The 19,277-nt window shown below is 39.4% G+C and overlaps 1 protein-coding gene across 3 annotated transcripts in view; it reads left to right on the top strand.

Moving 5' to 3' along the window:
- BMP5 (bone morphogenetic protein 5) overlaps window positions 1-18,783 on the top strand; it is a 61,943-nt gene extending 43,160 nt beyond the window's left edge. For all 3 annotated transcript variants that reach the window (XM_075087002.1, XM_075087001.1, XM_075087003.1), the window contains 3 exons: window positions 10,771-10,847; window positions 12,671-12,781; window positions 16,436-18,783. In XM_075087002.1, the coding sequence (XP_074943103.1) occupies window positions 10,771-10,847; window positions 12,671-12,781; window positions 16,436-16,585 (338 nt within the window). In that variant the 3' untranslated portion in view covers window positions 16,586-18,783. The remainder of the gene's footprint in view (window positions 1-10,770; window positions 10,848-12,670; window positions 12,782-16,435) is intronic.
- Window positions 18,784-19,277: the final 494 nt, after the last annotated feature.

Here is a 19,277-nt window from a genome sequence, read left to right as displayed (position 1 = left end):
TCTCCTTCACTGATGGATCTAGTACCATTGTATCAAAACCTCCATATATATACTATTCTTAAGCCACATGGATGTCTACAAGTGAGCAAATTAGTATTTAATGGAAAGAATTCAGCCCTGGAATGCAACACATCTATTTGAGGAAAACCATTATGAGCATTATGAATTACTTATATCCATCTCAGAACCTCGAAAGTGGCAGACTAGAGACCCCCCTATTGTAACGCACAGGCCTTTCCCTGATTTGCCTTAACAACCACAAACTGTTGCTGAGTTGCTAAAGAAGTCATAGAAATTATTTGAATAGTTTATCTTTCTAAACTTATTTAACATTTACCTAAGGTTAAAAATGAGGATTAAAACATATCCTGAAAAAAAACATTTTTAATCTGCTACTTCAGTAGTGAGCTCAATTTTATTTGTATGTTATGTATAGGTACAAAAAATACTGTGCTATTTATCTCATTTCTGCTGAGGACCTGGAGCATAGCTATTTCTGAGGTAGACGGCTCAGAGAGATGCATATGTTCCCTTTGAGGACCTGCCCCTTTGAGGAAAAGCCCCTGATATTTGTTAAGGCACCAGGGTTCTCTATTTACAACTGGGGTTTTTGGGGGTTTTTTTGAGTATTGTCGAGTTTTCTGATAGTCTGCATAGTTATACCACAAATGGCTCATCTGCACAATTAGCTTCTAACCCCTTATCAGTCAGTATTGGAGGGGAGCAGTTATAAATAAATAATGAAAGAAGTCCCAAAGCAGAAAATTTTAGCTTTTTGCTAGTAAAAGAAAGAAATTACATGCTCAATAACATGCTCAATAACAGAAAGGCATTTTTAAAATTATTCATTAGTTATGAAGTTATGTTGACTAAATATTCTCTCTCCATTAACATCTTAAACTTCTGATTTTTTGAAACAATGCAGGCTAAAGATTGATGGAGCATCTTGTAATTCAGATATGGTTTAAGCATGCACATCACTTAAGCTTGCTAGCGGCTGGTCACTCTAAATTCATTCACTTCAGCAGATGAAATGAATCGGCATTTTTTTCTGCAGAAACTGTCCCTTCTATTTTACCCCTATTATATGATGCACTTCTCTGTTATCATAAAAGGGTTTTGGACTTAATGACACAACATGGGGGGGGGCTTGGATTTTTTTTTTGTTGTATGTTTGTTTTTAAACACCGTCAAACATGAACTGTGCAACTGCATTAACACCAAAATACAATCTCTTACCTCAAGGGTAAGTAATATTCTCTTTACACAAAAAAAAATTTAAAAATATTTCTCATATTTCCTGGAAAATTTATACTAATTTTGAGAATTACATTATTTTGAGGGAGGGGAAATTCATCAAAGTACACAGTACACACAAGATGCCTAAATATAATACTTTCAGATTGAATTCTATCTTTCTTGTCCATGAGGAAATGAGAATTAAACAGATTTGTTAAGCCTCCTTGATTATAGCAGGAAAATTGAACACAAGCTCTTTGCTGGTTTAACTTGGGAAAAACTCAGTCTTAACACACATTGCATTGGCTTGAGAATTACCTCTGGAATAACTGCCTGTCTCTCTTAACACACCAGTCAGCTTCATCTTTGTATCCAGTTGTGCTCCAGAGCTGTTGTAAACCAAGAAAAATCAGAATACTCTCTAGTGAAATGAGCGTATGAAACGATTTTTCTTCTAACTTCTTTAGGTCCCCAGTCCGCATAAGTGTAGAGGTGCATCACTATATATGTTGGTCAATGCCAGATCTCTGTCAAAAAAGGTTGCAGTCCAAGAAAACCATCCTGTTAAAACAAAATTAGGTTAAGAAGAAACTGCAAGTGCAGTTTCATCAAAGGCGGGGCAGCAACTTCTGACTGGAGATGGAGGCAGCAAGATACGGGCTTGCTGTAACAGGTGGCAAAGCTGAAGGCAGATAAGTAACCACAACCTCACGCAGCAATGTCCTCTGTAGCAAAACTGCTTGGAGGAGTAGCTCCTGCACCATGGCAAGTCAGTTTACCTCAAGAGTTCCCAAATCACAAAAAACTTCTTTTATATGTGTGCCATTAACAATCAGTGATGGGACTTTTAATGCTATAAGTGATTCAGAACAATTTTCCTTTTAATAACTATTGCAACAATACTCAATAAAATCTGCAGATTAGCACACTGATGGCCACAAAGGCAATGTGCAGATTCTATCCAGATGCTCCAGTGTGCAAAAAAGATGCGAAAGAGAGAATAAATTCTTATTCCCAGATCTTCACATCTTCACAGAATACAGGCAGAGTCCTTCCATGGGGACAGCCTATTATCAGGGAAAAGCTATGCTCTTTTCCTCCTATTCACCAGCCCCAGGAACTGTACAAGTGCAGTGGATATGCTGCATCCCAGCAGGCTTGTGGGAGAAAGCTGATTAGTATAATTAATCTCTTCATATTTCAACCAAAGAAAATCCCAAAGGATTCTGTCCATCATCTTCCTCAAGGCAGTCTGTCAATAGGCCATATTTAATTCTTATCTGCCCCCTGATGCACGACACTGTTGACATAAATGACACAGTGATGGGCAAACATCGTTGTGTAATATAAGTCCATAATCTTTTATCTACAGTATCTAAGTTAGACATTGACTGTGAAAAATGCTTATCTACATAGCCAGAGGTTATGTAGCCAGACCCAGACAGGTATGCTGTCATTTATATGTCACAGAATTTGGTTGTACTTTCATTTGCAGATCAATCCCAACTTTACTACAGTCATGTCTTCTTTTTCTCCTTGCTTTTTCCTTCTTTTCTGTTTCTTCCCACATGCACACTTTTTTGTTGTTTTTTTTTTTTTTTTTCTCCCCCCACCCCCTTCCTCCATCCTTTTGCCCTTGGCTTTTGTCTTTTTCTTTCTTTTCCAAGTTCTTGGACCTCAGCAGATAGCTGAGGAAAAAAAAGAAAACCCTACTGGGTAACTCAGTTCTTCTCTTCCACTGGACAACATTTTTTTTTATTATTAATGAAGATATACACAAACACGACATGAAGCAAATAAAATCTATGTGTCAGTTAATATAACAGCTGAGCAAATGTTGACAGGTTTGGGGTCAGCATCCCTGTGTTGCTAAGAACTCCAAGAGAATATGACCTCTGTGCAGTGTAAAGACAGGGAGAAACTTAGCATGCAGACTCCACCTGCCTGCCATGCACAGAGGGTTGAACTGTGTGTTACTTACCCAGTTTTATTCTGGTCAAACTGTAGATAAAAAGAAAAATAATTAAACCAAATCAAAACAAGACAACTTGTTCCCAAAGTACATCACATAACCATTCCTTAAAACAAAGGCTGGCTTTGTTGTTTTTTGTTCCTTTGGACATCACCTAAAAAGAATGACAGTGTAATTGGGCACTAGAGGATATCCACATTTAAATACCAAATAGTGACTTATAACGGGAAATTCAAAAGCTACATAATTTTTGGTCATCATGTGGTGAGATAAAACCAGAAAACAACACTTAACTGTGTATTTCCTGTATTTTATTGGTTGAAGTCACACTAATTAATTAAGAACACAGTACTTTGTGATAGTTGTGATAGTATATATAAACATGTCAACATGTCTATATGTCTTAATTTCCCTTGCCAAAAAAAAAAAAAAAAAAAAGAACTTGTTAAGCTTCTTATATTTTTCTTGCCCTCCTTCCACAGTTCTTTCTGCTATGTAGGGGTTTGCATCCCAAATGCGGTCCCTGAATAGCTGAGGAACAATGTTTTCTTAGTCACAATAGCCTAAAGTTTGGATTCTTAACAGAATAAGCATGTGGGCCTTGAAGCTCAGTATGTGAAACTGAAACCTTGGCAGCAGACCTTATTATGTATGTCACATTCTATACTTATATGAAATGTTACATTACACACAACATTTGCCTTATATGAAAGATAGAATTCAAGGAAGGAATACAGATTTGGGCGAGTCTCACTTTCTTCATAGGTGTGTGGGTTAGATGGTTTGCAGATCTATGTCTGCACATGAATCATGGACCATCATATCAGGTGTTCTGGTGTGACCACTCATCCACACCTGGTTAACCTATATCCAAATAGTTCTAAGTATCAATACAATGAGACTATGTGATGAATTACACATTTATTATTCAGCCTTTCTGCTTTAACTGTAGGGACTTTTGCTACATTCTGGTGCTAAAACTTCTGTACGTATTCTTCAATATGAAAATGTCACGACAGAGAGAAAACTGCCAAAAGCACAATCGTCAGCTTTCATTTGTTTGCCTGCTTGGGTGCAATCTAAAACCCGATTGTTATTATCCTGACTTTCTCATGTGCATATCTTTCCCACATTTTTCAGTCACAGTGTTTGCAAAGTGACTGCATTCTACATGATTTAATTTTAGATTCCCATTAACAGCTGAAACAGAAAAGCTCAATATTTAGCTCCTATGAGCACTGATACAGCCAAAATCATTATACAGATCATTTTAAAGAGTGATCCGTGAAATAGTTTAAATTTTTTTAAGTTAAAGTTCCTTTACTCTCCACTACCTTCATCTAACTTCTAATGTGTGTGCAGAACATACTAGATTATTACAGACAACTAGGCACAAATCATGACTAAGAGTTTTTGGTTATATTAAAGGCATACAGATTTTTCAGAACTCATGGTGTCCTAGGTTGTCCTGCCTTGCTTCAAGTGGCTATTCCAGAAAGACACAGGAGACCCATGGATGTGGGCATATATTTTGACCCTATATGCCCTGGAGAAGCTGAGGGTATCTGAGATTGCAGTAGGTAACTAACTACCTGTGGAGAACCTTTAATGAGTACCACTGAGAATCAACCCATGAAGGGCTAGGAAAATACCGTAGGAAATAAGGCAGCGTTTGTCTTTCAACAGGAATGAAGATTCGGGGCATTACAGCTTACAAAGTCTTACTTAACATCCCTAGTGGTACTACAACAAATTATTTAGCATTGCAGATGGATATATCTTGACTTGTGCAATGCTTTTGACACAGTTTCAGGAGACATATGGGGCTCAGGTCTATTCAACAGAAAGTGGGTACAAAGCCTGTTAAAAAAAAAAAAAGAAAAAGCATGTTCCAAGAGCATGTTACCAATAAGAGTAAAATTTGGGTGGGTATTTTGAATGACATCCTCATTGAGTCTCTTCTGGATTTGTTTCAGTCCAACATGTTATTGGTAATTTGGATGATTGATCAGTCCTCCCAGATCTGGTATCCTTTGTGAACTTGCAGAGAGTACACTCTGTGGTATTGTCCAGGATGCTAACGAAGACATTAATCAGTATTGGCACCAGTACTGATCGTTTAGGGAGATTCCTAGTAACCAGCTGCCAGCTGGACTTTGTACCACTGATCACAACCCTTTTAGCCCAGCAGCCCAGCCAAGTTTCCACCCATTATATTCTTTACCTATCCAAACCATATCTGACCAATTTAGCTATAAGAAAGCAATGGGAGTCTGTATCAAAAACCTTCCTAAAACAAAGTGAACAACACCCAGCGCTCTTCACAAGCCCACAAAGCCAGTCAGCTTGTCACAGAAAACAATCAGGCTGGTTAGGCACAATCTGGCCTAGTAAATCCATGGTGACTTTTCCCAAACACCTTCTTGTTCTTCATGTGCCTGGACATGGCTTCCAGGAGGATTTGCTCAACAGACTTCTCAGAAACTTATGCTAAGCTGATTGTCCTTCCTGAAGACAGTTGAGACCTTTTCCATTTTTGAATCATCAGAAATATGCTCCAGTCATAATGAACACTCAAAAATGGCAGGTAGTGACTTTGCAATGATGTCAGTCAGCTCATTGCTCACCATCAAATTCATCCCTCCTGCTCACATGGACTCATGTATCTTCAATTTCTTTAAGTGGCTCCTAACTCTATTTCTTTTCCTTTGGGTAGGACTTCAGTCACTAGGCTGAGGGGTCTTGGGAGTCCTAAGGGTAAGTCTTGTCAGTAAAAAACAAGACAAAGAAGTCATTGAATACCTTGAACTGTTCTGAGTCCTTGTCACTAGGTCATCTGTCCTACTGAACAATGAATCTGTATTTTTCTTAGTTTTTCTATTTGCTATGAATGTACCGATAGAAGTCCTTCTTGTTGACCTTCACATTCCTCACAATTTTCAACTCCAGCTAAGCTTTGGCCTTCCTGACATCCATCCCTGCATGCTCAGGAAATGTATTTGTATTATTTCCTATTTCCTATTACTTCCTACTTGAAATTGAGCTCAGTTAAGGGTTTCCTATACAGCCACAGTGGCTTTGTGCCATACTTTCTTAACCTGCACAAGAGAGTGAACTTACTTGCCTTGCGCTTCTCTCAGAGGTTGTCCTGGGAGATCAGCCAGCTCTCCTGGTCTCCTTTGCCTTCCATGCCAGTCTCCCGTGCAATCATGTGAAGAAGATCTCTGAACAAGCTGAAATCTGTTCTCCTGAATTCCAGGGTTGCAATGCTGTTGTTGGTCTTGGTCACCTCCTGGTAAACTCTTCCGAAGGGCTAGGTAAGAAAGGAGAGGAGGTACTCCCTGTATGTGAGGGAGAGTTTTGACTGTCTAGGGCTTAATGATGGTGACAATATGGTTGAGAGTTTATGGGTAAAAATCAGGGGGAAGGCCAACAAGGCAGATATGGTGAGAGTCTGTTACAGACCACCCAACGAGGATGAAGAGGCAGATGAAATATTCTATAGGCAGCTGGGAGAAATCTCACAATCACTAGCCTTTGTTCTCATGGGGATTTCAACTTGCCAGATATCTGCTGGAAATATAGCACAGCAGAGAGGAAACAGTATGAGAGGTTCCTGGAGTGTGTGGAAGATAACTTCCTGATACAGCTACACAGCTGGTGAATGAGCTAACTAGGGAAGGCACCCTGTTGGACCTGTTGTTTGCAAACAGAGAAGGACTTGTGGGTGATGTGATGGTTGGAGGCCATCTTGGGCATAGCAATCGTGAAATGATAAAGGTTTCAATTCCTGGAGAAGTAAGGAAGGGGGTCAGCAGAACCGCCACCTTGGACTTCTGGAGGGCAGACTTTGGCCTGTTTAGGAGCCTGGTTGGCAGAGTCCCTTGGGAGTCAGTCCTGAAGGGCAAAGGAGTCCAGGAAGGCTGGAGATACTTCAAGAAAGAAATCTTAAAGGCGCAGGAGCAGGACATCTCCGTGTGCCAAAAGAAGAGCCAGCAGGGAAAAAGACTAGCCTGGCTGAACCAAGAGCTTTGGCTGGAACTCAGTTAAAAAAGGAGAGTTTATGACCTTTGGCAGAAGGGGTAGGCACCTTAGGAGGACTACATGGATGTTGTGAGGTTATGCAGGGAAAAGACTAGAAGGGCCAAAGCTCAACTAGAACTTAATCTGGCTACTGTCACAAAAGACAATAAAAAATGTTTCTATAAATACATTAGCAGCAAAAGGAGGGCTAAGGAGAATCTCCATCCTTTATTGGATGCAGGGGAAAACATAGTGACAAAGGATGAGGAAAAGGCTGAGATAATGCCTTCTTTGCCTCAATCATTAATAGTAAGACCAGTTGTTCTCTGTGTACCCAGCCCCCTGAGCTGGACGACAGGAATGGGAAGCAGAATGAAGCCCCCATAATCCAAGGGGAGACGGTTAGTGGCCTGCTACACACACAAGACTATGGGGCTGGATGGGATCCACCCAAGGGTACTGAGGGAGTTGGCAGAAGTGCTCACCAAGCCACTCTGTAATTTATCAGCAGTCCTGGCTAACTGGGGAGGTCTCAGTTGACTGGAGGTTAGCAAATGTGACACCCACTTACAAGAAGGGCCAGAAGGAGGATCTGTAGAACTACAGGCCTGTCAGTGTGATGTTGGAACCAGGAAAGGTTATGGAGCAATAATTCTGAGTGTCATCATAGGGCAGGTACAGGACAACCAAGTGACCAGGCCCAGTCATCGTGGGCTTATGAAAGGCAGGTCCTGCTCAACTAACTTGAACTCCTTCTACGACAAGGTGACCCGCTTAGTGCATGAGGGAACGCCTGTGGATGTCATCTACCTAGACTTTAATAAAACCTTTGACACCATTTCCCCCAGCATTCTCCTGGAGAAACTGGCTGCTCATGGCTTGGACAAGTGTACTCTTCATTGGGTAAAACACTGGCTGGATGGCCGAGCCCAGAAAGTTGTCGTGAATGGAGTTAAATCTAATTGGCGGCCGGTCACAAGCGGGGTTCCCCAGGGCTCAGTGTTGGGGCCAGTTCTCTTTAATATCTTTATCAATGATCTGAATGAAGGGATTGAGTGCACCCTCAGTAAGTTTGCAGACAACACCACGTGAGGTGGTATTGTTGATGCGCTTGAGGATAGAAAGGCTCTATAAAAGGATCTGGACAGGCTGGATCGATTGGCCAAGGCCAATTGTGTGAGGTTCAACAGAGCTAACTGCTGGGTCCTGCACTTTGGTCACAACAACCCCATGCAATGCTACAGGCTTGGGGGAGAGTGGCTGGAAAGCTGCTCAGCAGAAAAGGACCCGGGGTGGTGGTCAACAGATGGCTGAACATGAGCCAGCAGTGTGCCCAGGTGGCCAAGAAGGCCAACAGCATCCTGCCTTACATCAGAAATAATGTGGCCAGAAGGAGTAGGGAAGTGATCGGGCCCCTGCACTCAGCACTGGTGAGGCTGGACCTCAAATATCGTGTTTGGTTTTGGGCCCCTCAGTGCAAGAAAGATATTGAGGTGCTGGAGCGTGTCCAGAGAAGGGCAACAAAGCTGGTGAAGGGTCTATGGAGCAAGTTTTATGAGGAGAGGTTGAGGGAACTGGGGTTGTTTTCTGGAGAAAAGGAGGCTGAAAGGAGACCGTATTGTTCTCTACAACTACCTAAAAGGAGGTTGTAGTGAGGTGGGTGTCGGTCTCTTCTCCCATGTAATGAGGAATAGGACAAGAGGAAATGGCCTCAAGTTGTGCGAGGGGAGGTTTAGATTGGATATTAGGAAAAATTTCTTCACCAAAAGGGTTGTCAAGCATTAGAACAGGCTGCCCAGGGAAGTGGTTGTGTCACCATCCCTGGAGGTACTTAAAAGCCATGTAGACATGGTGCTTAGGGAATGGTTTAGTGTTAGACTTGGCAGTCCTAGGTTAACAGACTTGATGTTCTTAAGGGTCTTTTCCAATCTAAACGATTCTGTGATTGTCTCAGAACCTTTTAACTCCACTGCATGATGGCTGCTGCAGCCCCATCCTGCTGCAGTTCTCATCAACACCCTTACCCCCAACCTGTTCTTTATTCATTGAAGTGCATAAATACAACACTATCTTAAGGTGACTAGGCAGGAGTATATAAAAAAAGGGTCTGAAGCTAATCATTTGACAGCATGGTTTTGCTGCAAAACTCCTGTTCTGGGATATGCTGCTAGAAAATAACCCAGACATCGTAGGAAGTAATTATTTTAGTTTATTTGGCACTGTGTTCACTTTTGACCATCACGTATTCTGAAGGACACAGAGAAACTGAAGAGAACCAAGAGAAGCAATGAGAGCACAGATCAGGACAGCTGATAAGAAGCAGTTGGTAAATTTGCAGAAAAGTTCCTTCAGGCCGGCTATTTGGAAGAGTTTTCTGGAAGGTAGTGAAGCACTACAATGGGTTATCTCACAGACTGTAGAACTCCCTTTCTTTAATTTTATGTGAAAAAGGCCTCTCTCTTAATTTTCCAGGAATTCTTCAACAGAGACCCTCCCATCGCAGCCTCAAGTCTTTTAATGTTAAAAAAACTGTTCCTTAAAAAAAAATTCTATTCCTGAAAATGAACTTTTTGCTTCTTTTTCAGTGTCTTCTTTTTTTTTATTGTTGTTGTGAATTTCAGCCAACTTTTTTTTTTTTTTTCCCCTGCCAGAATGGTTATTTTGGTCCAAAAAGCCGTTTTAAACATTCTTGAAATGGAACTAGAGGAGACAGCCTGTCCTCCCTGTTCCTTTGCATGCCTCACTGATGCCATCACTTGACTAGCACTACAAACCAGCCCTGGGGTGCTGATGTGGTGAAGGCATGACCCTATTCCCTGTCTTTCCTGTTGCTCAGGGGCAGCAAGGAATAAGTACTGGATTTTCTCCAGCATTAAGGTTGTCCTGGAGAAGCACATACGGAAGGTTCTCTGTGTCCTTCTATCCTGACACATCTCTGACAGTGCAGAAACATTTAAAAAGCATCTGTTAGTCTACTTGTTTACACTAGTATTACCAACTAAAGATCATTAAGTGGTGAATATTTCCAGAAAATATGGTAAAAAATGAAAGAGTACAAAACATACTAACATTTCAATAACAGGCTTTTGGAAATTCTGTTGTTTCAGGAAAATTTTTATCATTGTTAATATATCTTTTGAATTGGGCTACTTTCTTTACCTGGCAATTAAACCTGCACCATCATACAGATTACTTCCCGTATCTTGGATCAGGCTCTCACTTGTTGTTCTTTGATTACCTGTGTGCATATTACCAGAGTTGTTACCTAGCTAGCCAGACAACAGACATCTTGTAAACCTGTTTTCCCTAATGCTGAATGCATCATTTTGTCTGTGTACACAAATTGTATCAGGCTGACACTGATGATTCTGCATTTCCAAGTTTACACTGCCTTTACAACCAGCCCTAGGAATATAATTGACAGAATGCTTGTTCCTTTCCTTTGTACAGTTTGTTCAGCAGCTCAAAAATAGTTAAATCTTGTCAGTTCTAGCAATGTTTCTAAACAATTTATTATTATTATTTTCTTCCTGTAGATTATAACACAAGTGAGCAAAAGCAAGCATGTAAGAAACATGAACTTTACGTGAGTTTCCGAGACTTAGGATGGCAGGTATGATTACAAATGCTGTTTCCTATCAGTTCAAATTGGGGCAATCTATTTTACAGTCCCCCATTATTTATAGTCTGTTTTCTTCGTGGTAATTGGTATTTCACTGATGAGAGACAAATTCTTTAAATGCATTTGTGATGAATCCCTATCACTATTGCTTTACCTGTTTTGGCTGCTGTTCTCTGAAAGATTTTGCATACATTAATGGCTTTACAATCTGGATTCATTCACATAAAGAGAAATCTGAAGTATTACTCAAGATATTAATAGAACTGCAGTAAGTGAAACCAAAATCCCCACACTGAGAAATGGATCTTTTGAAATTGCAGTGGAATTCTCCCTGGTTCAGTGCTGTCTACTGAAGGTCACAGGGATTTCACTGGGGTAGAGTCCTTAGGGAACTAGACCACTATTCAGTGGTTTTTATAACACCATAGCTAAGTTTATGTAACTTCTGGGAAAAACTCATCCTGCCACAGAGTAACAAAAAAAGAAGGTACTTGTAGTAAAAGGTTGTAAAGACAGAGGCAGGGCATTTTGAGAAAAGAAAATAAAGAACAGTCTAGGTTTTTTTCCAGAAAGCAAGGAGCTCTCCTCTATAAAGAAAGAACAAGAAGGCCATCAGCAACCTATAACCTAGACATATTACATATGTAGGTAAGAACTCAGAGATGGCTGTCTGTGCACTTCACATTTATCCAAATTATTTTAAAACAATCCTCCATAAGCAGAACAGGTCTATGAGGAGAAGTGGTGCACTGTTTCTTCAGTGACAGCTCATCCTTTACATATCTAGCTCATATTCTCATATGGCCCAACTTTTTGTAGTATGTTTATCCTCACAGCAGCCTGAAGAAGTAGGCAGAGACAGTTTTCCCAAGTCTGCAGAGCATAATCACTCTGTCCATGGCCACAGAGCAGGCTTGTGGTGCTGATCTAAACTCAGGCTACTAAACAAGTGAGCTGTTGTCTCTCTGTAGATCACAGATTTTTCCAGGTATCAACAGTTTTTTAATTTTTTGAAACAGTAAATTCTGATGTGTCCCAAGATGTGCAAAGCTCTCAGATCATTCATTCAAGGTGGCAATAGAGAAAAGAAAATCTACCTTTTTCACCAAAAAAAAGTTGAAGAATTCAAAGTTGCAGTTGGAAAGCTAAAGCTACACTGTACAATATTTGATCCGAGAAACTCAGGGTGAAATGAGATAAAAATAAACAAAACCCAAGAAGTAGGTACTTGACCGTCCCTGCCCTTCCCTCAGAACCTCCATTACCTTTGCCTGGCAAAGGAGGAATTCAGCAAACTAAACACATATCTTTCATTAACATTTTAAAATATTTTCCCTCTTGAGGTCATTTCCCCATGCTGTGTTGCTAGAAATACTCAAAATGCTTGATTCAGTGACGTTCCAACACATAATCTCTAGCCACCCTCAGTCTCACACAATAATACAGTTAATGGTATTGAGTATGCTGAAGAAAGAGGATGCTTTTTTATGACTTTTGTGGCACCAAGAGGTGCTCAAGATTTTCGGTCTGGGAAGAAAAGTTTTCTGAACAGACATATTTGGACCTTTAATTCCCCTTACAGCCTCATTACTTGGTATTCAGTACAGCTTTCTAAATTTAATTTTCATCTGAGTTTTGCAAGAACAAAGCAAATACTTCCTTTTTTTTTTTTTTGGCCAAAAAAAAAAGTAATTGAACATGCCACATTCTGAAGTTGGTTTTGTCCTTGGACATGTTTTAGTTAGCTTGATATAGTTTTAAATTTTCTGTGTGAGAAAAAAAAAGAAGAGTGGGGTTATTTGTTTTTGTTTTAGGATTGGATTATTGCACCCGAGGGCTACGCTGCGTTTTACTGTGATGGAGAGTGTTCTTTCCCCCTCAATGCCCACATGAATGCAACAAACCACGCCATTGTTCAGACTCTGGTATGCCTCTTCCTATGTTGTTTTTGCCTGTTTTGCAGTTTAAAGTGTCTCGGCACAGGGGCTATCTCTTCCTCTCTGTTTACTACTATTGGATTTTGATTTTTTCTGGGTAAATGACAACCCATTTCAAAGACATGCTGTGATGATTATGCTGGAGAGAGGATGAACCATCCAGAATGTCCTGTGTGGTAGGTTTCCCTTCCATTTCAAATGCCATAACACATGAGAAGACTGTGTCGTATTACTGGAGAATTGTGTACACAGAAAACAAATGGGCCCCCTGGTCCCGCTTCCAAGAGTTTTCTGCAGCTTATTGAAGCTCCGTGTTAACATCTCCACGATATACCTTCCAGAAATGTTGACACTTGGCCACTCTGTGGACCTCTGTTGTCAAATATTGGCAGAGATGCTTAAACTGTAATTTAATGTGAAGCTTTGCAAGCAGATGAATTTGCATGTAAGAAATAGTGTTCAGTCATGCCTGGCAAACAAATGCAATTTATAAATAAGTGTCTTTGGATCTGTTGCTCTGCCTGGTACTTGTAAAAGGGGATTTGCAACCAGCTTTCTGCCTCCGCTAGTTCTTATGTTAGTCCTGTGCATCAACTGGAACAGCCAAAAAGATGATCTTAGATGAAGCAGCTGGCTAGGCCTCCTCTACCCCAGCAGCATTCAACTACAGTTCCGAAAACACAGCACCTACAGAAATCAAGTCCTTTAGACCACGCCTATATGTACGGCTGTAAGTCTGATTTCTGGTCATTGTTTTTCATCTGTGCCAGCTGAAGAACTGGCTCTGGACAGCATTAGTACTAGAATGATTAAGAAGCAGAGGAATGAGAGATGGAGTGGGAGTATGAAATCAGAACAGAAATGGGTTGCTATCCCTAATTAGTTTCTGGAAAGGTCAAGGCATTTGACTGCAGTTAGAGAAACAAGGTTTTAAGGCTCCCTCTGATTTAAACTGATGATAGGAAAGTATCCTGACCATTAGACTATGCTGATGAGTCTGTCCATGGATGGTGATTTTTTTCTTTGATTTTGACATAAAAAATCTGTTCCTGAAAAACCTTTCCCCCTTCAGAAATGAGTGCAGCTATTACCCCCTGGGGAAAACAAAACAAAACAAAACTAAACACCCCCCACAAATAAACAAACAAACAAAAAACCCAGAAACAAACAAACAAACAAGGTTTGATTTCTTTCTGATAGAAAACAAATTCTGCTTGTGAAAATTGCCAAGTATTTCTACATGAGAAGGACATTTTTAAAACCTCGGCATGTGCTGAGACCTTTTCCTTTCCATTCAAGTTTTTATTTATGCACTTTCTCCAAGTCCAGCCACCAATGCAACATTGTTCCTACATACCAGAATTCGAGTCAGCAAGATTTACAAAAAGAAGGGAAAATGTCAGAGGCTGGAAATAAATAGAAGTGTGGCAAGGAGTTCAGGTGAAAGGGAACAGCATATGCCAGTTGGCAAGGAATATAGCAACGTGCCTAGGAGATGATGAACAACAACATATATGCAGTCCTGAGCTGGAAAGAAATAGGTCAGCAAAGCAATAGTTTAGCATTATGCAAAAATTGTCCAGAAAAGTTGCCAATACCAGTGAGATCCCCATGTTAGGGTTCCCTCCTACAGTTATGGACTGTTAAGAAGTGGCACGGTGCTACTTTCTCTTGTGTGTCTGTCCTTTCCAAAAATGGTTAATTTTGCATTGTGAAGAAATTTGTGTAGTTTGTCCTATTTTTTAAATTAGATACTTAAATTTTCCCTCCTTTTTATAGCCTTTTTGGAATTGTGTGTCTCCCTCTGCATGTACTATACATGCATTCAGCTGTGCAGCCAAAAAATCATGAGGCTAATTAAATTTTAACTGCACATAAATTAGATGAGATAACAGTAGTTGAATGCTTTCTGGTTTAAATTATACAAAATTCAGATTTACACAAGGTGTGCACATGGGGATGGCTTGGGAAACAATTATTCATACACCCCACCCTAATCCAAATGTAATCATCTCCCAGCCATACTGATTACACCATTCTAAAAAAAGCCCACTCTTTGGGTTGGGAAGTGATTGTTCCTTGGTACCCCTCCAAACTTTACTGAATTTTTTTTTTTTTGTAACAAGAATAGGAGAAATGCTGGGCCAGTACCTCTCTCTCTCTCTCTTCTTTTTCTGAGAGTTAACTTAGGCAGACAGATGATACAGATGCATACAAATACAAGACAGACTGCATTTAAGAAATTATATAAGCTTTCTTCTACTCTCTCGCTTCCCATCACCCTCAGAACAGGCGTTGGAGCAGTGCTGACCTCCTGATCGTGTGAGTCAGTGGATCAGCAGGTTGACTTGCACTGACTTCGAGGCTCACTTTTGAAAATGCTGTCAGCATCGTTGTTGTGCGGAGTTAAGCAGGGCCACGTAGCTCCAGTTGGGGCGGTAGGGGCAGTTATGGCACAGTTATTGTGCCTAGATGAGGCACAATAATTTTTTTCTCCAGTGCTTTGCTCTTCATTTGTTAAACTCTTTTAAATGTGTGTCTGAACCCTTACTAAACTGCTACTTCAGGATTTATTATTGCTCTTTTCAAAAGACCTTCTCATGGTAACAGTTATGTAAAAATCGTTTCCTGATAGACTGTTCTTTGTTGTCTGGCAAAGGCTCTGGGCTTATATCACTGCAAGACAGATGGCTCTAACAGATTTACAAAGACTTAACATACAAATGAAACCTATTACTGCTGAAGTCTTCATCCATGCCTTAACAATCTCTTGCCCTCTCTGTTACAACCCCCTCTTTTCTGGCCTCCCCAGTTTCCAAGTCTTCAGCATGTGTAGAATATTACATCCAACCTTCTTTCAAGTACAAAGAACTTGTATTTCCCCCATTTTCAGATATTTCCACTAGATCTTGTTCATTCTGGGATGCTGTTCAAAACTCTTTTCCTTCTCTTTAACCTTTCATTGATATATTTCAGCCTAGTGAACATAAAGCCTTCTTTGCCTCAGCCCTTTCTCCAAACCTTCTGTCCAGCTGGCACCCACCTTAAGAATTGATTTTTACTTCAGTGGAAGTAGAATTGGATCCACGGATACCTAGATAAGACCTTAAAATGCACTCGTGCTGTCTGAGAACCTGCATCTTACCATTTCATAGGCTGAAAACAGTTTCAGTATGAGCCTTTGCCTCCGCACCCTTTGCTGTCTGCAACAGACTTTCCTCCACGCTGAGACCCTGACACAGGAAAGCACTTTAGCGCATGCTGGGGTCCCAGTGAGACCTGGGGCTTGAACCTGTGCTTCATGTTAAGCACTGTCCTCAGCAGAGATGGTACTGATAATAGGCGTAAGTGTTTTCCTGAGCAACTACCTAACTCCAACATTCTCCTAAATTTAATCTGAAAACCAACTTTCTGTCCTGGCTGCTTCTCCTCATTTCTCTCTCCATCTGCTATTATTGTATAACTCTGTCTGTGTGACCGAAATCAGAGCAATGTTCTGGAGGTAAGTTGTGCTTTAAAGTTGCTAACCAAGGAAAATCTGTGACCGCAGCACTCCCTGAATTGCAAGGACATGTTTTGCACTGGTGTTGTCCTTGTACCTCTCTGTTTGATATATGAGCTATGTATTTATCTGTCTTTCAGGTTCATTTGATGTTCCCTGATCATGTACCAAAGCCATGCTGTGCACCAACAAAACTGAATGCAATCTCCGTGCTCTACTTTGATGACAGTTCCAATGTTATTTTAAAAAAATACAGGAATATGGTGGTGCGTTCATGTGGCTGCCACTAGAATAAAAGAAAATAATCTAAAGCAGAGGGTTTTATTCAGAATTGTAATAAAGTCAAGATATGAGCCTTGCTGATGAAAAGGCAGTCCTAAATTTATTCCATTTCATGTCGTCTCTCATTTAAATGTACAGTATAATGTATATAGTAGCCTTTATTTATTTAAAAGTATATAGTTTCTTTTGTACGAGCAAAATTTCAAAAACATTTATTTTATGGGTCACCTTACTATGCAGTAGAACTTCACAAACTAATTTTTCAGTTGACCATACTGGAATCTATTTCATTTCATTTCAATATTTTAAAGTAAAGCTTTTGTATAGATTTTTTTAAAGCTAGAAATTCCAGAACTTCTGTAACTGCTTCATATTGTTAAAGGAACTAAAATACGATTGGTCATATTGTGCCAATGAAAACTGTGGTGGGGTATTTATTTAGAAAAAGGCACAGAAAAAAAACCTAAACAAAACTGCTTGGCTAAACATATTTTCTTCTTTTAGAAGTTCTGCTCCATTAGAAAAAATGAAACGTTGAACAGTGTTTAAGTAAATAAATAGTAGCTAGAAAATAGATGTGAAAAGATTGCACATAATTGTTATAACTATTTTCTTTAACAAGATGAGTGTAACTGGAGGAGTATGTTACTTCTTGGCTTGTGGGCTGCAGAGTTTGTAAAAGGCTCAAAGCTTTGGGAATTCTGTGGAGACAGACTCTCCCCTCTATCTGTGACTTTCCAAGTTAACACTAAAGATTGAACTACAACATTCTTACCTCAAACCGCATCAATCTATTATCTATCACGCTGCTCTGGCAAATATTTTTATAATAACAGCACAAGGTAAAATAAAACAAAAAACAACACAAGCCTTCCCATTATATACACAAATTACTATATACACAAAATATACAGAAGACAGGCTGTGGAAGGGCTTTGCTTTATTTACCTCCCACTTTTGGATGTGCTTTCTGATTGTGCGAGGGAAGGCACAGGGGATGTAGCAGTTGTCACTGGTTTAAGCAAAAATCTTGTCCCTTATGGTGGCTGTTTTCAGGCAAAAATGAAAAACACCTTTCATAATGAGCCTCTGGGTAATTTGCAGCCTACTTTCTGTCCCATCTGCTTTTCTATCAGGTGGAAATTGGTTTAAATCATGAGATGTAATATGGGATATGTTTCCTTTTTTTTTGAGCATTAACTATTGTAACATTGAAAATTCTTAAATCCGTATAAATAATTTATATTCTCACTAAATTTTTGACCTCAAATGAAATCCTGTAGCTGTGAATTTCACAACTAAGTGCAGATTATCATTCTTACCACCACTACCCATGTGCTTATTTTGAATTTACCACATATAATGTCTTTGGACACCCCTTTGTTTTAGTGTTACAGAAATGGGAAATAGAAACTCTGTTTTCTCTTTACTACATGGCTAATTATAATATATCCTTTACTATTAATTACCTTGATTAAAAATGCTTCATTTAAACAGTTCTCAGAGTGTTGTTAAAAAATGAATAGGACATATCAGTTTCTCCTTAGACAGTCTAAGTCAGAGAACTCTGACTTCTCTGGTTATTTAAAGCATATTTCAGAAAACTCAGATTATTACAGACTGATAAAATCAATGTGTGCGTGTGACTGTGTGTATGCATGTGAATGTGCAACTGCCTTTTTGCAGAAACTAATTTATTTTATCTTGCTATTGGAGTAATACATAAATCCTTTTTATGCATACACTCTTTTTTTTTTCTTTTTTTTTTTTAAATTAAGAGTTCTGATTTCAGTCTTGGGAGATATTTCCCCTTAATACAACCGTTCCATTTTACACTTCCATCTCTATTTTATACTGACATTACCTACATATCTATGCTTAGCTGCAGTTCATGCACAAGGGTGTATAGCAAAACATAATGTCTCCAACTGAATTACCATTTTGGAACAGTTAAATCCCTGGGTCGTCTTCAAAAAATTTATTGTTTTCTGTATAAATTGGGTAGGTGGATATGTTTTTTTGAACTCAATTTATTCTAAATGGAATTTGATGGAAACTAAATTTTGGGTACATTAAGTAATATATTTTTAAATAATGGTGTACCATTTTGAGAATAAGAAACTGAAGATTAATGTTATATTATTCTTTAAAATATGCTGTTGGAATATATTTCTATATTTTGAGACATAATAAACCTGTAATACTATTTTCTTCTGCTGTGATTTTGCTTCTGAGATGTGTGACAAAATGACACTGGCTTCGTATATTCTTTGAAAGGTAAAAGCAAAAAATCACCAATAGTTATGGATAGGTTTTGTTGATATTCTTTTTTGATACAGACATTTTGTAAAATTACTTTTATTTTCTTCTTAAGTTGCAGCTAGTGAACCACCTACAATATTAATAAATATCACACCTCCAAATCATACCTCTAAATGTTAGTACTTCACTCAAAATATACTAGAAAGTATAAAAGTTTTTTAAAAAAACTCCATAAATTCCTAAGTGGTCATTCCTCTGTTTGAAAGGAAGGCTAGTGGCACTACACCCTCTGCGTGCTCAGGAATGGTGTGGCCAGCAGGAGCAGGGAGGTGATTGTGCCCCTGTACTCGCCACTGGTGAGGCCACACCTGGAATATCGTGTTCAGTTTTGGGCCCCTCAGTACAAGAAAGATATCGAGGTGCTGGAGCGTGTCCAGA

Source organism: Phalacrocorax aristotelis, chromosome 3 (assembly GCF_949628215.1).
Source record: "Phalacrocorax aristotelis chromosome 3, bGulAri2.1, whole genome shotgun sequence".
Lineage (NCBI taxonomy): Eukaryota > Metazoa > Chordata > Aves > Suliformes > Phalacrocoracidae > Phalacrocorax > Phalacrocorax aristotelis.
Note: the sequence above shows the minus strand (reverse complement) of the source record. Positions and strands in the feature narration are given on the sequence as shown.